Below are 21,018 nucleotides of genomic sequence, written 5' to 3'. Positions count from 1 at the left end.
TGGCCATTTTTTTTCACTGAACACGAATCTATTTCAGTAAGCGCTTCCTAAAACATTAAGTAAATGTGTTTTGAATGAACAAATGTGAAACTGATTCCATCTTAAGAAACTACCTTTAGCTAGCATGGGACAGAGCCCTGCAATGATCAGCAGAGCCACCTATTTCACCTGCAGGTGAATGGATAGTATAAGCAACCCCAACCAAGACCACAGGAACTAGTCCAAAGGCCTGAGAACTTGTGAACAATAATTATGAATATTGTTGCTATCTTATACGTATTGTGGTTATTTATTGCACAGTCTTGTGTTTATTGCACACATTACTATGACAGTAGCTAACTGATATAAAATACCAAACATGTACTAGTGTCAAACGGCTCCCGATAGAACAAATACCCATAAAATTTTACACCCAGAATTTAGCATTTTTGAAGTAAAGAAAATGGTTCTATTGGGTGTAAAGTTATTTAAAAGGGAGAATACTGAATTTTGGATCAGGATCCCTTGTGCCAACCTACTCTATGAAACAACTGCTTGCCTTAGAAAATTTCTTTACTTTTTCAGAAAAGGTCTTTACCTGTAAAATGGAGTTAATGATAACCTCCTTTCAATGTAACTTAAATTGTTGTTATCAGAATCCAATTAAATAATGCATATACATTTGTTTTATAAGCTCAGTCATCACAGCGAGTACACATATAGAGGTAACTGTGAGGTAGTCAAAAAGTAGTAGATTTGAAGTCACAAAATGAGGATTTAAAACAGCCTTTCTATTAACTAGCTGTGTACATTTGAGAAGTTTACTTAAACTTCCTGATCCTCAATACTTTTTTTATTTATAAAATATATAACATACTGAGTTATCAGGATAATTGATAATTAAAAATGTGGATACTTAATATCTTACTAAATGTTTATTATTATAAGTCTTAAATTTCAAAGACTTCTCAGAGGAACAAGCAAAAGAGATACTGCATAAGAGAAAAAGACTGGAATGATAATACACCAAAAGGAGGTTGGATATTTCTTAGCATGCGCCAAAGCTACTGACATTTCAGCTCTGAAGAACTTCCCCATCCTTTGGCTTATAGTTTGCCCTTAGTCAAGTAGTAAATTAGAGGTGCAGCAGCTACTTGATAGAGAAATTTACATTTAATAGCTATTAAGGGACATAAAATTTCAAAATTGCAAAGCAATGATATGCTTCTTCTTTCTTAGAAAAATCACACAAGAAAAAGAAAAAAAATTAAAAAAAAAGAAACAAAGAAAGAAAGAAAGAAAGAAAGAAAAGAAAAGAAAAGAAAGAAGAAAAGAAAAGAAAGAAATGCCAAGTTCCACTTTTACTAACACTGGAAGACATCTGTTACCAAAACACCACAGCATTAGAGAAGGGCTGATGAATGCATTCAAAGTATGTACAGTTTCTGAGAGAGGATGCCTGTAGCTGTAAATATTAAAAAAAAAAAAAATGCTGGCAGAGCACAATGCTCAAAGGAGGTAGCATAACTAAGGGGCAAATCCCATAATCACTTTTTGGAAAAAGGGGTTGGGAATAACAGCTTGGTCTCAGAAACTTCTCTGGGTCCATTGGCACCATAAAGACTCATGAGGAGAATCTGAATGAGAAATAAATAGGCATGCAATACATTAAGTGAAAGAAGCCAGGTTCAAAACTCTACAGAGGTGGGATTCCTGGGTGGCTCAGTTGATTAAGTGTCTGCCTTCGTCTCAGATCAAGATCCCAGAGTCCCGGGATCGAGTTCCGCATCTGACTCCTTGCTCAGCAGGGAGCCTGCTTCTCCCTCTGCCTGCTGTTCTCTCTCTCTCTCTCACTCTCTCTCTCTCTGACAAATAAATAAAATCTTAAAAAAAAAGTCTACGGATGATATGATTCCATTTCTATGACATTTTGGAAAAGGCAAAACAATAGACAGAAAACAGAACAGTGGATGCCAGAGGCAAGGGGTAGGAAACAGCTTGATTACAGATTTTTTGACAAAAATCGCTAACCTTCCTACAAACAACCACCAACTAAGAAGACAAAATGGAAACAGAACAAGCAAAATGGAAAAAGAACAAATGCACACTAGCAACAACAATGAAAAAAGATAAGGAATCTGGGAATGAAATTATTAAGAAATACACAAAGATAAATGAAGAAATTTTAAAACACTAATGAGAGGAATAAAGACTTCAATAAATGGAAAGGCATATAATATTATTAGATAGAAACAAAATGAAAAAAATAATGTCCCAAAGAACTTGTTTCTGCCTGAATTAATTTATAAATTTCCTGTGATGGAAAAAATGACAAATACCTTTTCTTAAAAATAATACTAGATAACTCTAAAGATTACATTAAAAAAGTATAACTCACCAGGAAATTTCTAAGGAAAATATATAATGACTAACCAACAGATATTAAGATATATTATTGTATCAATAAAAAAGAATAATTTTGAAAAAAATATTTTAGTGACACCTGGTTGGCTCACTTGGTTGAATAACCAACTCTTGATTTCAACTCAGGTCATAATCTCAGAGTTGTGGGGATCCAGCTCCACATCAGGCTCTGTGCTCAGCACAGAGTCTACTTGAAATTCTCCCTCTCCCTCTGCTCCTCCCCTACTCATGTTCTAAATAAATCAATTAATTAATAAATAATAAATAAAATCTTTTAAAAAATATCTTGGTACTGACCTATAAGGTAAGAAACATGATAGTTTTATGGTACCTGGAGAGGAAATTAAATTAGGAAATTTCCTGACTCGATACAAAAAATAATTTCTAGATAGCTTAATAATTTTGATGTAATAAATGACACTGTGAAAGTCTTGGAAATAAACATAGAATAATTATTTTCAGAACTCTAGAATGAAAGAGGCCTTTGTCCATTTGACACAAAGCACAGAAGACCCAAAGAAAAGAATGATTTTTAATATACATTAAAAAATTGTATGAGAAAAAGACAAATGACAACTGCATAGAACATTTGCAATATAATAAATGACTAAATTCTTTAATACATATGAGCTCCTATAAATTGACAAAATACTCAAATAAGTAATAGGCAAATGGTATTAAAGAGAAAATTCAAAGACAGGAAAATATAAACAACTTTTAAATTTTAAAAAGTGTGTAATTTCTCTCATAAAATGATAAATGCATTTTAAAACATGAAAATGTTTGATAAGACACTATATTGATTAAAACGTAGGCAAAAGACACTGTGATATATTAATAATGTAAGTATAAGCTGTTATAGCCTATATAGAGAGCCAATGCGCAATATCCATCATACATACACACACACACACACACCTTGACCAACTAAGTTCATTTGTAAGGAATTACTCTAAATATATAGTTTTACATATGAAAAATGGCAGATGAGTAAGAAAATGCTTTCCAATATTATTTGTAGTATCAAAAGATTAGAAACAACGGAAGTGTTTATCAACAAACACTAGCTGGCTAAATAACTTATGGTACTATGCAGTACAAGGTTATGGGGCCACAAAAATTAATGTGATTGATACAGGTGTACCAATATTGAATAATTAGTAATATTTTGTAAGTTGAAAAAAGCAAGATATAAACAGTGTATAATCTATGATACCATTTATATAAAAAAAAACCAAACTATTTTTTTAGACCTAGATGAAGGTGAAGCATAGAATACTTATTGAAGGCTTAATGAGGGAATGTTGTTACTCCTGCCATGTGAAGTGGTGACAGGGGTTCTGAAGTGGGGAGAAAACTTTCACTTTATTTTCCACTGATACAATTTTTTATCACTAACATACATTTTTCTACTAAGATTAACAATTTTTAAGAATAAAAATTCAAACTTGTAATAGAAGGAATTATCATTTCCTGCTGCTTAGAAACACTCCTAAAAATTAAAAATTGTTTGGTCATGACATATATGCTGAGCAAGGTAATTCAGTATGACAAATACTGTAAAACACGTTTCCCCCCCATCAGGAGAACTCAGATTTCTACTACAGCAATATTTAAGAGATCATTTACTGCTCTTACTTTCATGCTCTGTTTGAGAAATTATACTCTCCTAAACCCAAAATTACTGACTTGTTTGTTACAACTGAATGTAGAAAGGAAGTCTACAATATAATACCTGGAGTCAACTCTTGCCTCTGCCACAAATTAAGAAAAGTCACTAAAACTATATAGGTCTTGTTGTCTTGATTTTTTAAATAAAATACTTTTGGTGCTACATGATCTGAAGTTTCATGTGTGAAGAGTCGTGAATTATTAATTGTATTGTTAATGAAGCAATATTAATATTATCCAAAATAAACTTTAAGGCAACTAGCTTTTGTAGAAATAGAGATTTCTCTATTATATGGTAAGACAACAGATAAAAACATAAGACTCTTAAAATGGTGTGTGCCTTCATGATATAGGCTGAAAATATATAAGGCAAAATCTGACAGAATTAAATGGAGAAATTGATAAATCCATAATCATATTCTGAGATATTTAAGTACAACTCCCACACAAACTGATAAAAAATTGTAATAACAAGATGATTAAATAACTAAACAAAATGCTCAGTCCACCAGAAATCTGTACATCAAAATAGAAGACATGCTCTCTTTAAGCACACACGGAATGTGTAATAAAACGGCCATGTTCTAGTCCACAAAGTAAGACTCAAGAGAGGGCAAATAATCAACCTAATAATGGACACCTGTTCTGAGCACAATGGAATTAAATTAAAAATCAGTTATAAAGATTGTTAAGCCCCTCATATGCTTTAACCCTAAAAATAATTGCTAAGCATTTTCTTGACCAATAGGACCTCAATCAGGAATTCAGAAATAAAGAAAGATATTATGGCAACAAATGTATAGATTAAGAAGCATGAACAATTCAAATTAATGAAACAGAGAATCAGTTCCTAAATGGTGAAATAAGGATCCAAAAAGCCTCTCCTTCATAAGAACAGTGAAAACTCTGGCAAAATGGTGGAAATCACCTTTTTCTGAACTCTAGAAATTCAACAAAGTCTAATAACAATTCAACGAATGTTTATTCAAGAAAAACTGCTGGATATCAGTATTATGTTGTGTTTCAATATGTACCAAACCCATTCCCCTGTCCTTAGCTTCACCATAGATATAAAAACAAATGGTCCACAAGTCTCCAGAGGGGGCAGATGGGTTTGGAGTTCCCCCAATACCCCAAACTCCAGAGAACTGTTTAACGAGAGAAGAATGGTCTTTTCAAGAAGATGTGCTGGAGGAACTGGATTTCCACATTCCAAAGAATGAAGTTGAAACCTCACACCATATATAAAAATTAATTCGAAATGTATCATAGACCTAAATATAAGAGCCAAAATTACGCAACTATTGGACGAACACTTGTGACCCTAGGTTAGGCCAAGACTCTGAATAGTCATTTCACCAAAGAGCCTATAAAAATGACCAACGAGCAAATGAGAAGATGCTCAACATCATTAGTCATCAGGGAAACACAAATCAAGCACAAGATACCACTTCACACCCCCCAGAATTACTATAATAAAAAAAGATGGACAATGTCAACTGATGGCTTGTGTAGAAATTGGAGCCCTCATGCACTGCTGGCAGAATTTTAAAATGACGCAGCCACTTTGGAAAAACACTTTGGCAGTTCCTCAAAATGTTAAACATTGACTTACCATACAAGCCAGGAATTCCACTCTTATTTGTACAAACAGGAGAAATGAAAATGCATGTCCACACAAAAGCTTGTACATGAATATTCATATCATAATTCATATAATCAAAAATAAAAATTCAAATGCTCATCAAATAATGAATGGATAAACAAAATGGTATATCAATACAATAAATATATTATTCAGGAATAAAAATAAATTAAATACTGATATATGGTAAAACATGAATGAATCCTGAAAACATGCCACATGAAAGAATCAGTCACAAAAGACCACATACTGTATTATTCCATTGTTATGAAATATCCAGACTAGGCAAATCTGGAGGAACAGAAAACAGACTAGAGGTTGCCAGCGATGAAGTAAGGTTTGATAGGGAGTGATTTTAAATACATATGGAGTTTGTTTGGGGGAGGGATTAAAATGTTCTAAAATTAGATAGTTATAATGGTTGACTACTCTGTGAATATACTACCAACCACAGAACTGTGCACTTTAAAAGAATGAATTTTATGGTATATACATTATATCTCAATTCATCTGTTTTAGAAAAAGGAAATATGGTAAAGAGTGTGGAAATTTATAGAGAATAAAGAACTGTACAGACACAACTTTTAATTCACTTTTACCTAAAAATCATGATTTTTACCTCAATCCGATTAATCTGTATAACTATACTCAGCTCTTTAGCTCTGAAAACTATTTCATCTATACAAGGAAAAAATAGAGCATACTGATATTTTAATGTTTTTTTTCTTCCCTGCGTATTTTTGGTAGTTGAATAAACTGGAGAATTAATATTTTAAAAATTAAAAAAGATAATATATAAATTCGAGAATCTGGAAAAAATAACTCCAGTAATTTAGGAAGAATAAAATAAATATAATTACAGAAATTGATAAAATAGAGAAAAAGATTATCAAGAAAATTGAAAGCCACTCGTTTGAAAGATGAATAAAATATAGATAAATCTATGGAAGGATGAATACATATACAAATGCATGCACATATATATGTACAAATGAATAAGAATGAAAATAGGAAAGTAATTATGAAATATATTCATATTATTCAGTATCTTTCATAATTACTTTCCTATTTGTCTATTCGATATAAAATTTTAAAAATAAGAGTGACATATGCCTTTTAATAATGAATTTGAAAATAGGTAAAATAAGCCATTTTCTAGAGAAATATGTTACCAAAATTGACTTGAAAAGAAATAGAAAATCTGAACAGATCTATAATCTATAATAAAAAGTGAGTGGTAAAATTATGCCCTCTAACCACATATAGAAAAGAAAAAAAAAACCCACAAATAATGGGATAATTGCAGAAATCGAGAGTACTAAAAAAATTTTATACCAATTAAAACAACAAGACCATAACCATCACCTTGGGCAACTATTTATAAGTCCAAACATTACTAAAATAGCAAACACAGAGTGCTTCATATATAGAATTATTCTTAAATATTTCATAGATTCCCATTTATGCAATCCTCACAAAGTCCTATGCAGTGGGTGATATTATCCTCCCCATTTTGCACAGGAAGAAAGAGAGGCACAGAGAAGTTATGTAATTAATATGTCAGAGTCACACAGTTAGTAAGTGGAGGAGCATGGATTTGACCTGTTACTCTGTCTAATGTTAGCAATGATTTGGAGACTCAGGACCTCTAATAACAGTTGATGGTAGTGTATATACATAATTGGCAATGATAGAAATGACATGTGCACTTTCCCACAAGTAGACATCATAAGAGCTTTCACTACACAATAATTTGATGTAGCAAAACACTGGAAATGATGTCAATGACCATGAACTGGAGAAGATTAACAAAACTATAATCTTTATATACAGTAGAATGGCATAGAGCATTTAAAAGGAATAAACAGAACTATATAGAATACTATGGATATATTTCAAAATCATATTTGTGACTAAAAAATCCAACTAACTCCAGCTGATTATAAAATGTATATGACTCTGTAAATTTAGGAACACAAAAATTATATTACATGTCATTTAAGAACAGAAACTAATACAGAACAGATACCCCAATTTCACAAAAGTAGCTACCTCTGGTAATGGAAGAATGGATGAGCAGAGGCCACAAAGTTATCTAGAGCGTCATCGCTTTCAGAAAATGACTTATACCATGAGTAGCATGAATAAATTTGCAATATATTAAAATATTATCTGTGAATACATTATTCTCCAATATGTTTGAAAGATTTCATAAAATGGAAGGTGATTGGAAACCTATCTTTTTTTTTTTTAAGATTTTATTTTTAAGTAATCTCTACACCCAATGTGAGGCTCAAACTCACAATCCCAAGATCAAGAGCTGCATGTTTCACTGACTGAGATAGCCAGATACCCTGAAAACATATCTTGTTTACTCTGAATGGTGACTGCTACTTTGACTCTTTTATTAAAACTGCCCAAAGGCTTTTCAAGTTCTTATATTTACTATAGTCATTTTCTGTTGAGAATATAGTTGATAAATGTTTACTTGATTACACATGACTATAATAAATTTGAAAACCAAAATAAAAAATTAAAGTGTAAATATTGAAATTATTTCTATTTGGACTCTGGATCTTGATAACTTCTCTAAGTGCTTCTACTTTTAAGATTTCTGTTAGTTTACTAAATTATTATTTCTTTTTTGAGAAAATAAAAAAAGTTGTAATGAGTAATCCAATATGTAATTTCATAAACTACTGGGAAATCATGAACACTGGATTTCAAAATTGCAAGTCCCTACAATGCTTTTTTTTTTCCTTTAATGATAATAATAACAATAATACAAACCTCTGTATAAAATATTTTGTGATAAAACACAATGAAGCATTTTCTCATGTGTTTCAATTTTGATATAAGTATATTAACTTCTTTTGGGGCAAATTCAATTTGGAATGAATATTAGCAAAATATGAAGTAGTCATTCATTTTTGCAGTCTACTGACTGTTTTTTTCAGTGTGCTAGCTCGTAGTCATTTATTCCGTTACCTAAAAGAGTGAATTTTACAGCTCAAACCAGCAAATAAGACTCTTAATATAGATGAAGCTTGAAGTTCTACTTTACCATGAGAAGACATATGTATAAAAAAAGAAGGTTACATTTACATTTTTCAAAGTGATGAATTTCATTTTTGTAAATGTAGCACATCACAAATAGCTTTTAAAAAAACACTCAAAGGTCTTCTGTCTGCAATTCTTTTTTCTTTTATTTTTTTTTAATCCTGCTACAGATTTGCATAATGATTGTTACAAGGCAGTATATGAAAGCAGTAGAAGACTTGTCTAAGAAAGAGTTCCTCTATAGTCCTCTCAGGGTAATTGTTATTATGACTCTACAACCAGCAATTCTATATGAATAACTTCTGCTTCTTTATCATACATATAATGTCCTCAAACAGGAAGTGATATTGAGGTTACAATGTTTTCTCTCCTGCAATTTCAGTTTTTACTTTCTTTTTTGTTCTCATATTTAATAATTTACTTGAATTTCTCTGTCCACAGCATCAGATAAATTTCCTCAACAGAGTGGCAACTTATGAAGTGGTAAATGGTCTATTGTTTACTCTGGTTCAATACATAGCATTACTTCCTTTTCTCCATTCCTTCCGCTATGCCTATGTTGGGAATGAATGATAGCAAAATATTACTGAAGTCTGATATACATAAGGGCAGAGGATATAGAATCTGTGAAATGAAAGGTAGGACAGATTTCAACTATTATTCAAACTGATAAATCTGTAAGATTATATCACCAATTGTCCATCAATATTCTTGAGAGCTATTTTTTAATTTGTTTCATTTTGTTTTTCTCCATTTAAAAAAAAAAAAAATTATTTATTTATTTGACAGAGAGAGAGAGAGACAGCCGGTGAGAGAGGGAACACAAGCAGGGGGAGTGGGAGAGGAAGAAGCAGGCTCCCAGTGGAGAAGCCTGATGTGGTGCTTGATCCCAGAATACTGGGATCACGCCCTGAGCTGAAGGCAGACGCTTAATGACCATGCCACCCAGGCGCCCCTGTTTTTCTCCCTTTAATTACTTGCCTGAAAAATTCCTGGATTTTTTTTCTCAATAGGTCTGCTTTATATTTCAGGTTTCTTAAAAACTTGTCTATGCTTTCCATTAATAAGTGGTAGGAATCTGCATTTGGGGTATGTGTGTGTATGAGAGAGAGAGAGAGAGAGAGAGAGAGCTCATTGAGGGGTAAGGGATTGAGCAACAATCTTTGCATTTCTAAGATACTGCCCAGTGCTTTTTGCTAGGTTGTATTTAATATATAACTGCAATTACATAAGTGAATAAATGATTAATTATAAGAATCAATGAATAAATAGCCCAAGAAACATTAAACAAGAGGAGATAAAAATGATTATGGGAGGACGAAAATAAGAAAAAAGAATGAAGTAAAGAAAGGAGTGAGGAAGCAGAAAGATAAAGAGGAATTGTTCCTTAAAAGTCAATGTGAATGAAACACTTAGAGGGGTAAAACAAATGCAGAAGATAATTGACATGACGACAGTTTCGTACATGTAACTAATTCCTACAAATCAGTAAGAAAAAGGCACAACAGCTAAATTGTGGAAGGAGTCGAGATGCCCTTCAACAGATGACTGGATTAAGATGATGTGGTCCATATATACAATGGAATATTACTCAGCCAGCAAAAAGAATGATTTCACAACGTTTGCAGCAACATGGACAGGACTGGAGGAGATAATGCCAAATGAAATAAGTCAAGCAGAGAAAGACAATTATCATATGGTTTCACTCATTTATGGAACATAAGAAATAGGAAGATCAGTAGGAGAAGGAAGGGAAGAATGAAGGGGGGGTAAACAGAAGGGGGAATGAACCATGAGAGACTCTGGACTCTGGGAAACAAACTGAGGGCTTCAGAGGGGGGAGGATGGGGGATTGGGATAGGCCAGTGATGGGTATTAAGGAGGGCACATATTGCATGGTGCACTGGGTGTTATACGCAAATAATGAATCATGGAACATTGCATCAAAAACTGGGGATGTACTATATGGTGACTAACATAATATAATAAAAAATTATTATTAAAGAAAGAAAGAAAGAAAGAAAAAGGCAGTGATCTTAATAGGAAAATGACCAAAGGGAATGAAGAGATGTAAAAGGTTAACAAGAATATAGAAAAATGCTCAAACTCACTATAAGAAAAATACAACTAAAGCACTGAAATATCACTTTACTACAATATATTGGATGAAAAACTAGAAAGTTGTACAATTTTAAAAGCTGGCAAAGATATGGGGATTTTGGAAGGGCACTGTTGGTGAAGATGGAGACTGTTGAACCACTCTGAAAAGACACTGGTTCTACTTTCTCATAGTAAGTATAAGCATACCCTATGAGTCAGTAATTTTGGTCCCAAATAATTTTCATGCAGGTTTATAAGAATAGGTAAATGTGTATCTATGGCAGCATTATTTGTGCAGAGATTTGGGGTGATTTGAACATACTTACACTGTAGAGTAGATGAACAAAAACAGGTGGATATATGCCATATTATACTACATAGTGGTTAGAAACAATAGATTAGTTGTACACATAGCACAGATCATAAAGCTATTAAAAACTTGTTACTATTTTAGGTAATAGAGGAAGCTTGTACATTTAACAAGCATTTGCTACAAAGTGTATTTTTTATGCATTTCAAAAGAGGTATAAAATAATTTGATGCAGTTTCAGCTTTTAAGCAAGTTTAGGTCTAAGTGGTGACAGAAGTAAACCCATAAAACGTACACTATTCAAAGGCATCACAAGACTTTGAGGGCACACAGCACAGGGAGATGGCCTGGATCTTTGTAGTAGCCTGTAAAAGCCCTTGCTTTGGAGTCAGGTGGAATGAAGTTCAAAAGCTTTGCTCTAACATATCTTTGCCACAGGCCCTGGGTAAATGAAGTGACCTTTCTGGGTCTCAGTTTCCAAAGGTATAAAATCAGAGTATTAATACTATCTATTGGTTTCTTGAAAGTTATAAATGAATTGCCCATCACATTGTAGATGCTTGCTAAATGGTAGCAATTAGTAATATTATAATAATTAACTTGAAGAAAAATTCATAGAGGAGAGGGTTTCAAATAGATTATAGGATTTCCAGAATGTAGAAGATATTGTCACCCTGAAAGGTCACAGATGATAATGAGCAGAGTACATGAAGGAGATGGTTCAATTAAGTGATATATGTGAAAGTACTTTATATATTCTGGGCCACTATTTATTTACTACAATTACTAATTATGGAAACAGTAATAATGTGCCTGGAATGGAAATACACAGGGAGGATAATGAAAGATCAGGTTGGAGAGATAAAATAAGCAAAAATGAAGAAGGCCCTGAATAGCTGACTGAAGAATTTGATGTTCTTTCCATAAATAATTGAGAGTTACTTTAAAATCACAAATAGACACTGATATATAAAACTGTCATTTACTAAAATAAACAAGTGGATCACCAAATTATACCCTCCCACAAAGCTTCATTCCCCTGATCTCTTCACCTTTATTTACCGTTATTCCCCAAGGTAGACCATCTGCTTATCATTACTTTGTCCTCCTTTCTTTTATTTTTTCTTCTTTACTATTCTTCTGACCTCTTTCCATTAATTCTCATCCTCCAGATTTGGATTCCCTCTCTCATTTAAAAAAAAAAAGAAAATACTACATCCCTTCAAGTTTCAATGTATTCTTACAAACTAAAGAAATAAGAGGATGACAATAAAGAGGCCAGAGAAAGGACTGCCATCATCATTACAACATCTGTAACTCCTGGCTGAGACTGTGGTACAGATGCTACCAACTGGAGAAGGAGGACTGAGTCCAAGAGACATTGTGGAAAATAAATTTAAGATATGGAGAGAGGAGGCAGCAAAGAACTGAGGAAGTCAAAGATAAGTTCAGGCTGTGGGCCTTGAAGACCAGAAGAAAACTGGAGCCGCTGACAGGGCTATGGATAATTGAGAGAAGAGAGAGAGTACATTTAGGCCAACTAATTTTGAGGTGACTCAATGATAACCAATTAAAGAGAACTGGATAGTAGGAAAGACAGTATAGCTGGAAATATAAATGGCACAGTAACTTGATTTTGAGGTGATAAGGGAAGGACTCCAAGAGAACACATATATGGGCATATGAGAATTAAGGTTTGAGTAATGGGTACAGTTTACCCATAGGAGATCACTACATTTATGCAGTTTTGTTTTTATAAAATGATGGATCACATCCATAATCTCTTTTCTAAAAAATGACGTAAACTGAATTGAAGAATAAATATAATTTTTTTCTAAAGTACTCACAATATTTTATTCTGGCATCTAATATAATTTCTACAAAATATTTTGTGGTTTAGTTAATAAAAAATGGACAAGAAAAGACGTATTTATTGAACATTTCCTTTGTTCTTAGAAATTTAAGGGAAATATATAGTACATATAAAAAATCAATCCTATCCTGAAGAGCTTGTAATTTGGTGGATGAGAGAAGACAGGTATATCAAAAAAAAAAAAAATTAACTATATTCAAGGCAATATATATTCCAAAAAAGTATTTTCCTTATTTTTGTTCAATACTTGATAACCTTTTCTCTAAAATACATATTTGATCTGTTTTCCTTCTTAATGGAGGTCACCAATTATCTTTTGCCTGAACAACGTCCTTTTAACTGGTCCCTGCCTTAAATATAATTTTTGAAATCTAAAAGTGGAAATAGAAGAGAATAAGATCCAGAAAAACATTGGTGGGAAAATCTAACCTAATTCAGGCGAAGAGGAAATAAGAAGAAATGCTATAATATTCTTTCTAATGAAGTAAAAATGTGCTACATATTTGCAAGTAAGTTGTCTACTAAACAGAAAAGAAACTAGAGATAATGCAATCAACAGCAATATTTTGGGTGTTCATAGTATAAAGAAATGAACACTTCATGAGAAAAGTGATTAATGCATTACATATTAAGGAGGAAACATGTAAAGAACTGATAAAATATTGAAATATCCAAGAAAATGAGACTTACAGTATATTAAATAAAAACTGAAGATCATAAAAATATTATTTATGGACATCTTTTTTTTTTTAAGATTTTATTTATTTATTTGACAGAGAGAGAGACAGCCAGCAAGAGAGGGAACACAAGCAGGGGGAGTGGGAGAGGAAGAAGCAGGCTCCCAGAGGAGGAGCCTGATGCGAGGCTCGATCCCAGAAGTCCCAGAACGCTGGGATCATGCCCTGAGCCGCAGGCAGACGCTTAACGACTGAGCCACCCAAGTGCCCCTGGAAATCTTTATATTTAACTAACAAGATGTTAGGAGTGAACTTATAGAAAACAGAATCAGTTCAGCAATTCAGCAAAAGCCAGACTGTAAAGAATTTAGGAAGAAAGGAGCTGAGACAAATAAGAAAATATGAAAGAACTACAGAAGAAGATTCAAGAGGAAAAAAAGTGGGGGAGTCATGGTTCTAATTTGAAGCATAAAGAGTACTATTATTCTTTACTTTTAAAATGTCAAGAAGAATAAGCACAGGTATTGCATTCAGTAGAAAGCGGAGACTCAACTTAAAAATGATGGAAAAAAGTAACAAAAGAAGAGCAAAAAAAAAAAAGAAATTTTATTTTCAAAGTCCAGTAGTTAATGGTTAATTCATTTTTATTGAACTCTGAATCCACTACAGGTTTTTAAAAAGGAAAGAAGTGAATAAAATATAGAATAAATCCTTTTTATATATAAAAATTGGTTTAAATAAAAAAATAATCTTCAACAGCTAACAAGACCTATATTCTCTGTAATAATATAAACCCTGACAATGGTTTTGGTATATTGTATGTTTCAGGAAGGGATAAATTACTAGCAGGTTAAATTCTCCATGCAAGAAAGCTCCACATTAACTTTAAAAGGTAAAATATACCTTTGCTTCCCTCTTAAATTATAAACAAAGCAGGTGTGAAATATAGCAATCTTAACAGTGAGAACTGATACGGTACTATTAGAGTTTCTTTCTGAGCTTAGAATGGAAGGAGCCAGTTACATTAGGAGGATTATCTTTGCATCTGGTCACTTATATTCAAAGGTTGAATTATTTTAATACTGAACATGAATTGTTATTGATTTCATAGAACACAAAAGCATTATAATAAGTCAATAATTTTGTCATCTGTATAAAAAACCAGTTATGGAGCCAATTCTCATGTAAAATATAATTATATTTTGATCTACTGTTTCCCTAATCCAAACATATCCATAAATAAAATGACTATTATCATTATAACAAATTGTTATTTTTTTTCAGCCTCCCATGCCAATTACTTTGTACAAGATTCTTGGAGAAGAAAGAGGCAAATAAATGTCCGGTATACTTATGGTTCTAGGACTCAAATTTTAAAAGCCAGGAGAAATAACCACAAAACAACATCTGAAATAAAAGAATAAAATAACTTAATATTCTCCAAAAAAATATAATACTCTTGATTGCATATTATTTTTCTATGACTGGACTGAATATTATGTAAAACATAAGAGAAAAATCTATTACTTGAGTTTTGACTTCAAGATGCTTATTTCATCAGAGAGAAAAGGAATATAGAAAGCACATAGATGAAAATATAAAACAGCAAGTTAAAAATGTAGACACGTATTTTCATGAACAATATATTCTAGACATAGAAAGGCGAAATAAATAAAGAACAATAATATTTGAAAGAATATTTCCTTAAAGAAGAAAGATTTGAACTCATAGGTCTTAAAGAATATCCAGGATTTTTAGAGATAAAGCGGGGAAGTACAATCTAAGTAGAAGAAACAAAATGAGAAATTTTATCATGTATAGGTTCTTAGCAGTTTGATGAACCCTGTGTACCACTTACCAGAAAGTTTTAAAAAGTGCAAAAACAGTAAGAAAAAAGTAAAAAAAAAAAAATTTCATAGACAAAGGAATCAAATACTGTATATTAAAATGTAGTTACCAACACTGAACCAAAAAAAAAAAAAAACCCACTTTTGGATGTAGTAATATGCGTGCTTTTTTATTGTATTTTATAACAGATTATAACCCATAATTAAAGTAATAATAATGTAATAATGTAAATATAAATATAATATAATTACTATATAATACTATATAATATTATACTATATACTATATAATACTATATATACTATATATATAATTACTATAATATAATATAATATAATTTAATATAATATAGTAAATATAATAAAGTAATAATGGTTTCTAAAGCCTGAACATATATGATATTTTGAGATACCAGAACAACTTCAACATGATATGAAGGTCTATTACTTCAATTGGAGACACACAGTTGCTGCTAATCATTAGTGTTTACTTTCAGTGAGACATTAAAAAGAAATAAAGGTAATATTTTCCCCAACAACATTCAGGGACCCCTTCAATTCTATCCATAGACTCTAAGTGTCCCACAGACTTAGTTAAGTCTCTGGAGAAGATACTGGAAAGCTATCATTCATTAAGCATCTAATGGATATGGGGCACAGTAGCAAGTTATCCAAGTTAGTGTTGGAAAATGCTATAAGACAGACATTGTTAAAATGGGCATGATATTTGAAAGATAAGAAAACTGAGGCTCAAGCAGTTTTATAAAGCCTGACTAAGGTCACGTACATAATGAATACTAGCTGCAAGACTGAAGTTCAAAGGCAGATTCCATAGTCTCTGTTGTTCCCACTATGGAATCTGACCTAGAGAATCATCAGAACGTTTTAAATGGGCAGGTAGAAGATGAACACGGCCAGATCAAAGAGTTTATTTCAAGAGTAGAAGACATACAGTTTGAAGTGTGGGCCAGCACCAGACTTTGGAGGGTTCTGAAAGCTTGCAAAGAAAAATAAAAGTAAATGCTTTCGAGAGTACAAAAATAAACCTTTAGGGAGGATAATTATGAAAGTAGCATTTCAAAAAGGAAAAAAATAATCTGATGGACTGTGATTATAACGATTATTGTAACATGCTCTGTCCAGGAAATTTTGGAGTAGATCTAAAATGACGCATTAGGGACGCCTGGGTGGCTCAGTTGGTTAAGCGTCTGCCTTTGGCTCAGGTCATGATCTCAGGGTCCTGGGATGGGGTCCCGAGTCAGGCTCCCTCTCAATGGGGAGTCTGCTGCTCCCTCTGTGTCTGCACTCCTCCCACCCCCCATCCATTCATGTTCTCTCTTAAATAAACAAAATCTTTAAAAAAATTAAAAAATAAAATGGTAGATTATATTTAAATGCCTTATTTAAACTTAGTTGAATACTTTCATTAATTCTTCAAAGGTGTTTTTGGATTATTTTCTCAAGATCTATTCTCAAATATAACAAGACACACACAGAGAAAAAACAAAAAAACAAAACAGAAAGGCACTTGCTATTCTTCAATACAGCAAAACACACACCTACTTACCAACACTTGTGCAACTTTCCCCGTCCACATCCAGCTTCCACCCTTCATAGCATGAACATTTGACTGTGTGCTTGTGCTGCTCACACACTTGACTGCACTTTAGATGATTGCTACAATAATCTATAATTTCACATGTTTTATTGTCTTTGTTGAGCTGAAGTCCTTCAGGACAGGAACAGACAATTCCTCTTCCAGGAACAACAGAACAGTGATTGCTACATCCTCCATTGTTCAGTGAACACTCATCTATAAAAGGAGGGGAACAGATTACAGGACATTATCAATTGTTTTGCTCAATTAAATACTGATCATTGAACTCAATTCTCTAAGGCTGGAATTAGAACAAGGATATTATAAATGAATAGAAAAAGCTCTCTGGATTTTTTTTTTCAGGGACTGGGGTAAGAAAGATAAAATAATTCATCAAATGACCAAATATACTTCTACATAATAGGAACTGGGAATAGAAGGTTTTCATTACTGTAAAACTTTGGAGTCTACTTTGTTTTACCCCATAGAGGTAAAGTGTATGCAATGAATGTTTCTTTCTATTATAACTGGGAAGATTATGCTGAGGCTTTTAGCAGTTGAGCAAAATCAGTTGCTAAGTCCTCCCCGAGGACATACATCAATGATCTGAAAATTTGACTTATCTCAATGTTTATAAACAGTCATATACATAAGTATATGTATATATATATAAATAATATATGTAAATATATATATAAATAATATATATAAATATATATATATTATGATTAATTCAATGAGGTGTTTGACTTATCTCAGTGTTTATAAACAGGCACATATATATGTATATATATAATATATATATATTATGATTAGTTCAATGAGGTGAGGTCACGAAAGCATTGTAAAAAATATACATATATATACAAAAAAGTTGATTTGGTATTTGGACTGAAATAATGAGCAACTAGTATTTATTATATGGATGATATGATTGGTCTATGAAGAAAGAAACCTTTTCTTTCATAGCCTTATAATTTAGAATTGCATTACATATATTTATTTCTGATTTTATTTCATTATGAAATTGTAAGGCCCATGAGGGTATACAATACATCTGCTCTGTTTAGCAGTGTATATCCAATAGCTAGCATCTAGCTAGGCAGAGTGCCTAGCATAGAATGAGCAGTTAACAATATTTGTTGAAAAAAAAATGTCCAAAAGCACACACCTACTCCCAAATTGAGCCACTACTTGTCCAGTTGGGAAAATTTCAAGATGACATACTTATGCCATTGATGGAAACAGCAGATAACTGCTTTTTCAACCACATAATTACCTATTCCTATCTATTACTGGATACATAGGAATAAGGCTAAAAGAAGCTTTGCCTTCCTTTGCTTTAAAATATTTTTAAGTTATTTTCAAAGCCTGTTTAATTAGGTGTTTTTTGAGACATGCTAGAAGAGAATGTTTTTGAATGCATTGAATGAATTGCAGTAATATTTACCTATATACCTCAAATATTTCCTGCTTTCTATGAAAACTTATCTAGTTCAAAAATTGAGCTTAAGTATAATACTTTAAAAATATTTTTTACATTTTTTAAAGTTCTATATGGGTCAACTTTTCTTCATACTATTTGTCACCAGAAAAGAAGTTACAATAATAAGAAATGGAAAATGATTATATTATGTTCTCTAAGAATTCAATTCAAGTTTGGTGTTATTTATTCTTATTTTTTGGCTCTTCCAAACATGTTTGTTCACCCATATCATAATCATTTCAAAACAATAGTCATGTTAAAGTATTTGTCCCATTTTAGTTCAATTGACATTCTTTTTTAAGAGAATTACTGTAAAGAAATATCATCATACCCAGCAGGTGAAAAAAAAATTGTTACAGTTCTTTTAGCTTATTTCAAATATGCCTATTCTCATAGTACTGAAGCGTCTCTTGCTGATACTATCAGAGAAATGAAGTTGTAGACTTTTAAAAAAATAAAATTTACATTGATATCTAAAATTGAATAGATAAATTTAATGTCAATATTTGTGTGGCTAGTCCCTTGTTAATTCTCCATAACCCTAAACCTGTCATTAAATCCTGCAACTTTCTTTTTTTTTTTTTTTAAGATTTTATTTATTTATTTGAGGAGGAAAGAGAGAGAGACAGAGCACAAGCAGGGGGAGCATCAGGCAGAGGGAGAGGGAGAAGCAGGTTCCCAATGGAGAGGGAAGTCCGATGAGGGACTCAATCCCAGGACCCTGGGATCATGACTTGAGCCAAAGGCAAACACTTAACTGACTGAGCTACCTAGGTGCCCCAATCCTGCCACTCTCTTTTAAGTTTTTTATTACCTAGCAAAGAATTTGTTATTGATCAAACTCTAGTCAGGTTCCTTGGAGACTTCTGTTCAACTACTCCTCAACACTGGCTTATAAAAATTGGAGATGCTTAGTATAAATAATTTCAATCTTCACTCCCTTCCCCAATCATACTCTCCCCACCACCCAAAAAGAGATTCCAACAAACACTAGCATAGTTTCTAACCGCTTAGGACGGCCTTCCTAGTATGACTGCAACCCTGTTTAAAGTGCCTGCTTGAGAAAGCTCTATGCTGATTGGAGAATTTACTGTTTGTTCCAGCCAAAACCTGGTGATAGGGCAGAGAGGCCCTAGAACCCCATCTTAGAACAGTTACCTTAGAAAGCTTTCAATTATACGTCTTTTCTATGCACCCTGAAGATGCAAATCTTCTACCACCAAGAACTGTCTTCTCAAGGACTTGAGAAATATCTCTTTGAAATGCAAACATTCAAGGAGATAACTCTCTCACTCTTGCTCCCAGCCCTGTGGGTGCTTTGCTCTGACTTGTACCACTGTCTCAAGTCAAAGATATGAGAAATTTGTTTCTTCTCTGGGATAAGCATCAATTAACAAACTCAGATGGCCTAGTCACAGGGACCAACCCTCTTACCACCCCTTGGTGTCTTTCCCTTAGCGTACTCCAAGCTTCAAAATCCTTCTAGCCTTTTGTTTCAGTGAATTTGATTTAAGTTCACATGAAATATTCTTCCCTATTGCAATAATAAATACTGAATAAAATTGACCTTTACCACTTTAACTAGTGTCCAGCTTTGCTTATCTTTGACATACTCTTTTAGCAAGGTTTAACAGTTAACTCTATTCTTGAATGATACAAGAATTTTCTCATTTGTTTCTTAAGCAATATTCCTTTCTAAAAGTATATCCATTTCCCCTTCAAATCACTTGAAAATCCCCCTAGGAAAACAATCTCTTCACTAGGATTAAGAGACTTATTTCATTCAGTGCTCCTTTTCTGGTTTTTGTTTGTTTTGGTTTTGATTTTGCTTTATAGATCAGATTTATCTGGAGAAAACAAAACAAGAAACTCTTCACTACCTAAAGGGTATGATTTTTCCATCTCAGGACATCTCCCAAGCATCAAGTCGACAGATGACATATCATTTTCATACAAGAAATTTTTGTTCAAATTTTATGTGTATTGAGGAACAGGAAATGAATCAATCTGTTTTCTTGTTATCAGTGGACAGGGTATAGGAGGGAGCATTAAAAAAAAAACAGCTTTTTTGAATACAAGTATTTGGAAGGAGTACACATGAAGAGGGGAAAACCTTCATTTTCATCATATACAGCAAATGGTTTAAAAAGAAAAAACTTTTAACTTTGGGAATCTCTCTTTAAAAAGCATTTCCTAGCTACTAGCCAACCCATGCTAATTATTTAAAGTTAACTCAATTAGTATATCTTTAATGTCCACTGGGTAAATGATTCATTATGTCCACTGCTGCAGCACTCATAAACCAATACCCCTGCCTAGCTGGACAGCATCTCACCTATGACTAATGGG

At 32.6% G+C, this 21,018-nt stretch overlaps 1 protein-coding gene across 1 annotated transcript in view; it reads right to left on the bottom strand.

Annotated features, from left to right (window-relative positions):
- LRP1B (LDL receptor related protein 1B) overlaps positions 1–21,018 on the bottom strand; it is a 1,456,161-nt gene that overhangs the window by 593,888 nt on the left and 841,255 nt on the right. Inside the window, exon 22 of the mRNA XM_008695867.2 lies at positions 17,154–17,399. Coding sequence (XP_008694089.2) covers positions 17,154–17,399 — 246 coding nt within the window. The remainder of the gene's footprint in view (positions 1–17,153; positions 17,400–21,018) is intronic.

This window comes from Ursus maritimus, unplaced genomic scaffold (assembly GCF_017311325.1).
Source record: "Ursus maritimus isolate PB19 unplaced genomic scaffold, ASM1731132v1 scaffold_1, whole genome shotgun sequence".
NCBI lineage: Eukaryota > Metazoa > Chordata > Mammalia > Carnivora > Ursidae > Ursus > Ursus maritimus.
This window is presented reverse-complemented; position numbering and strand designations above follow the sequence as displayed.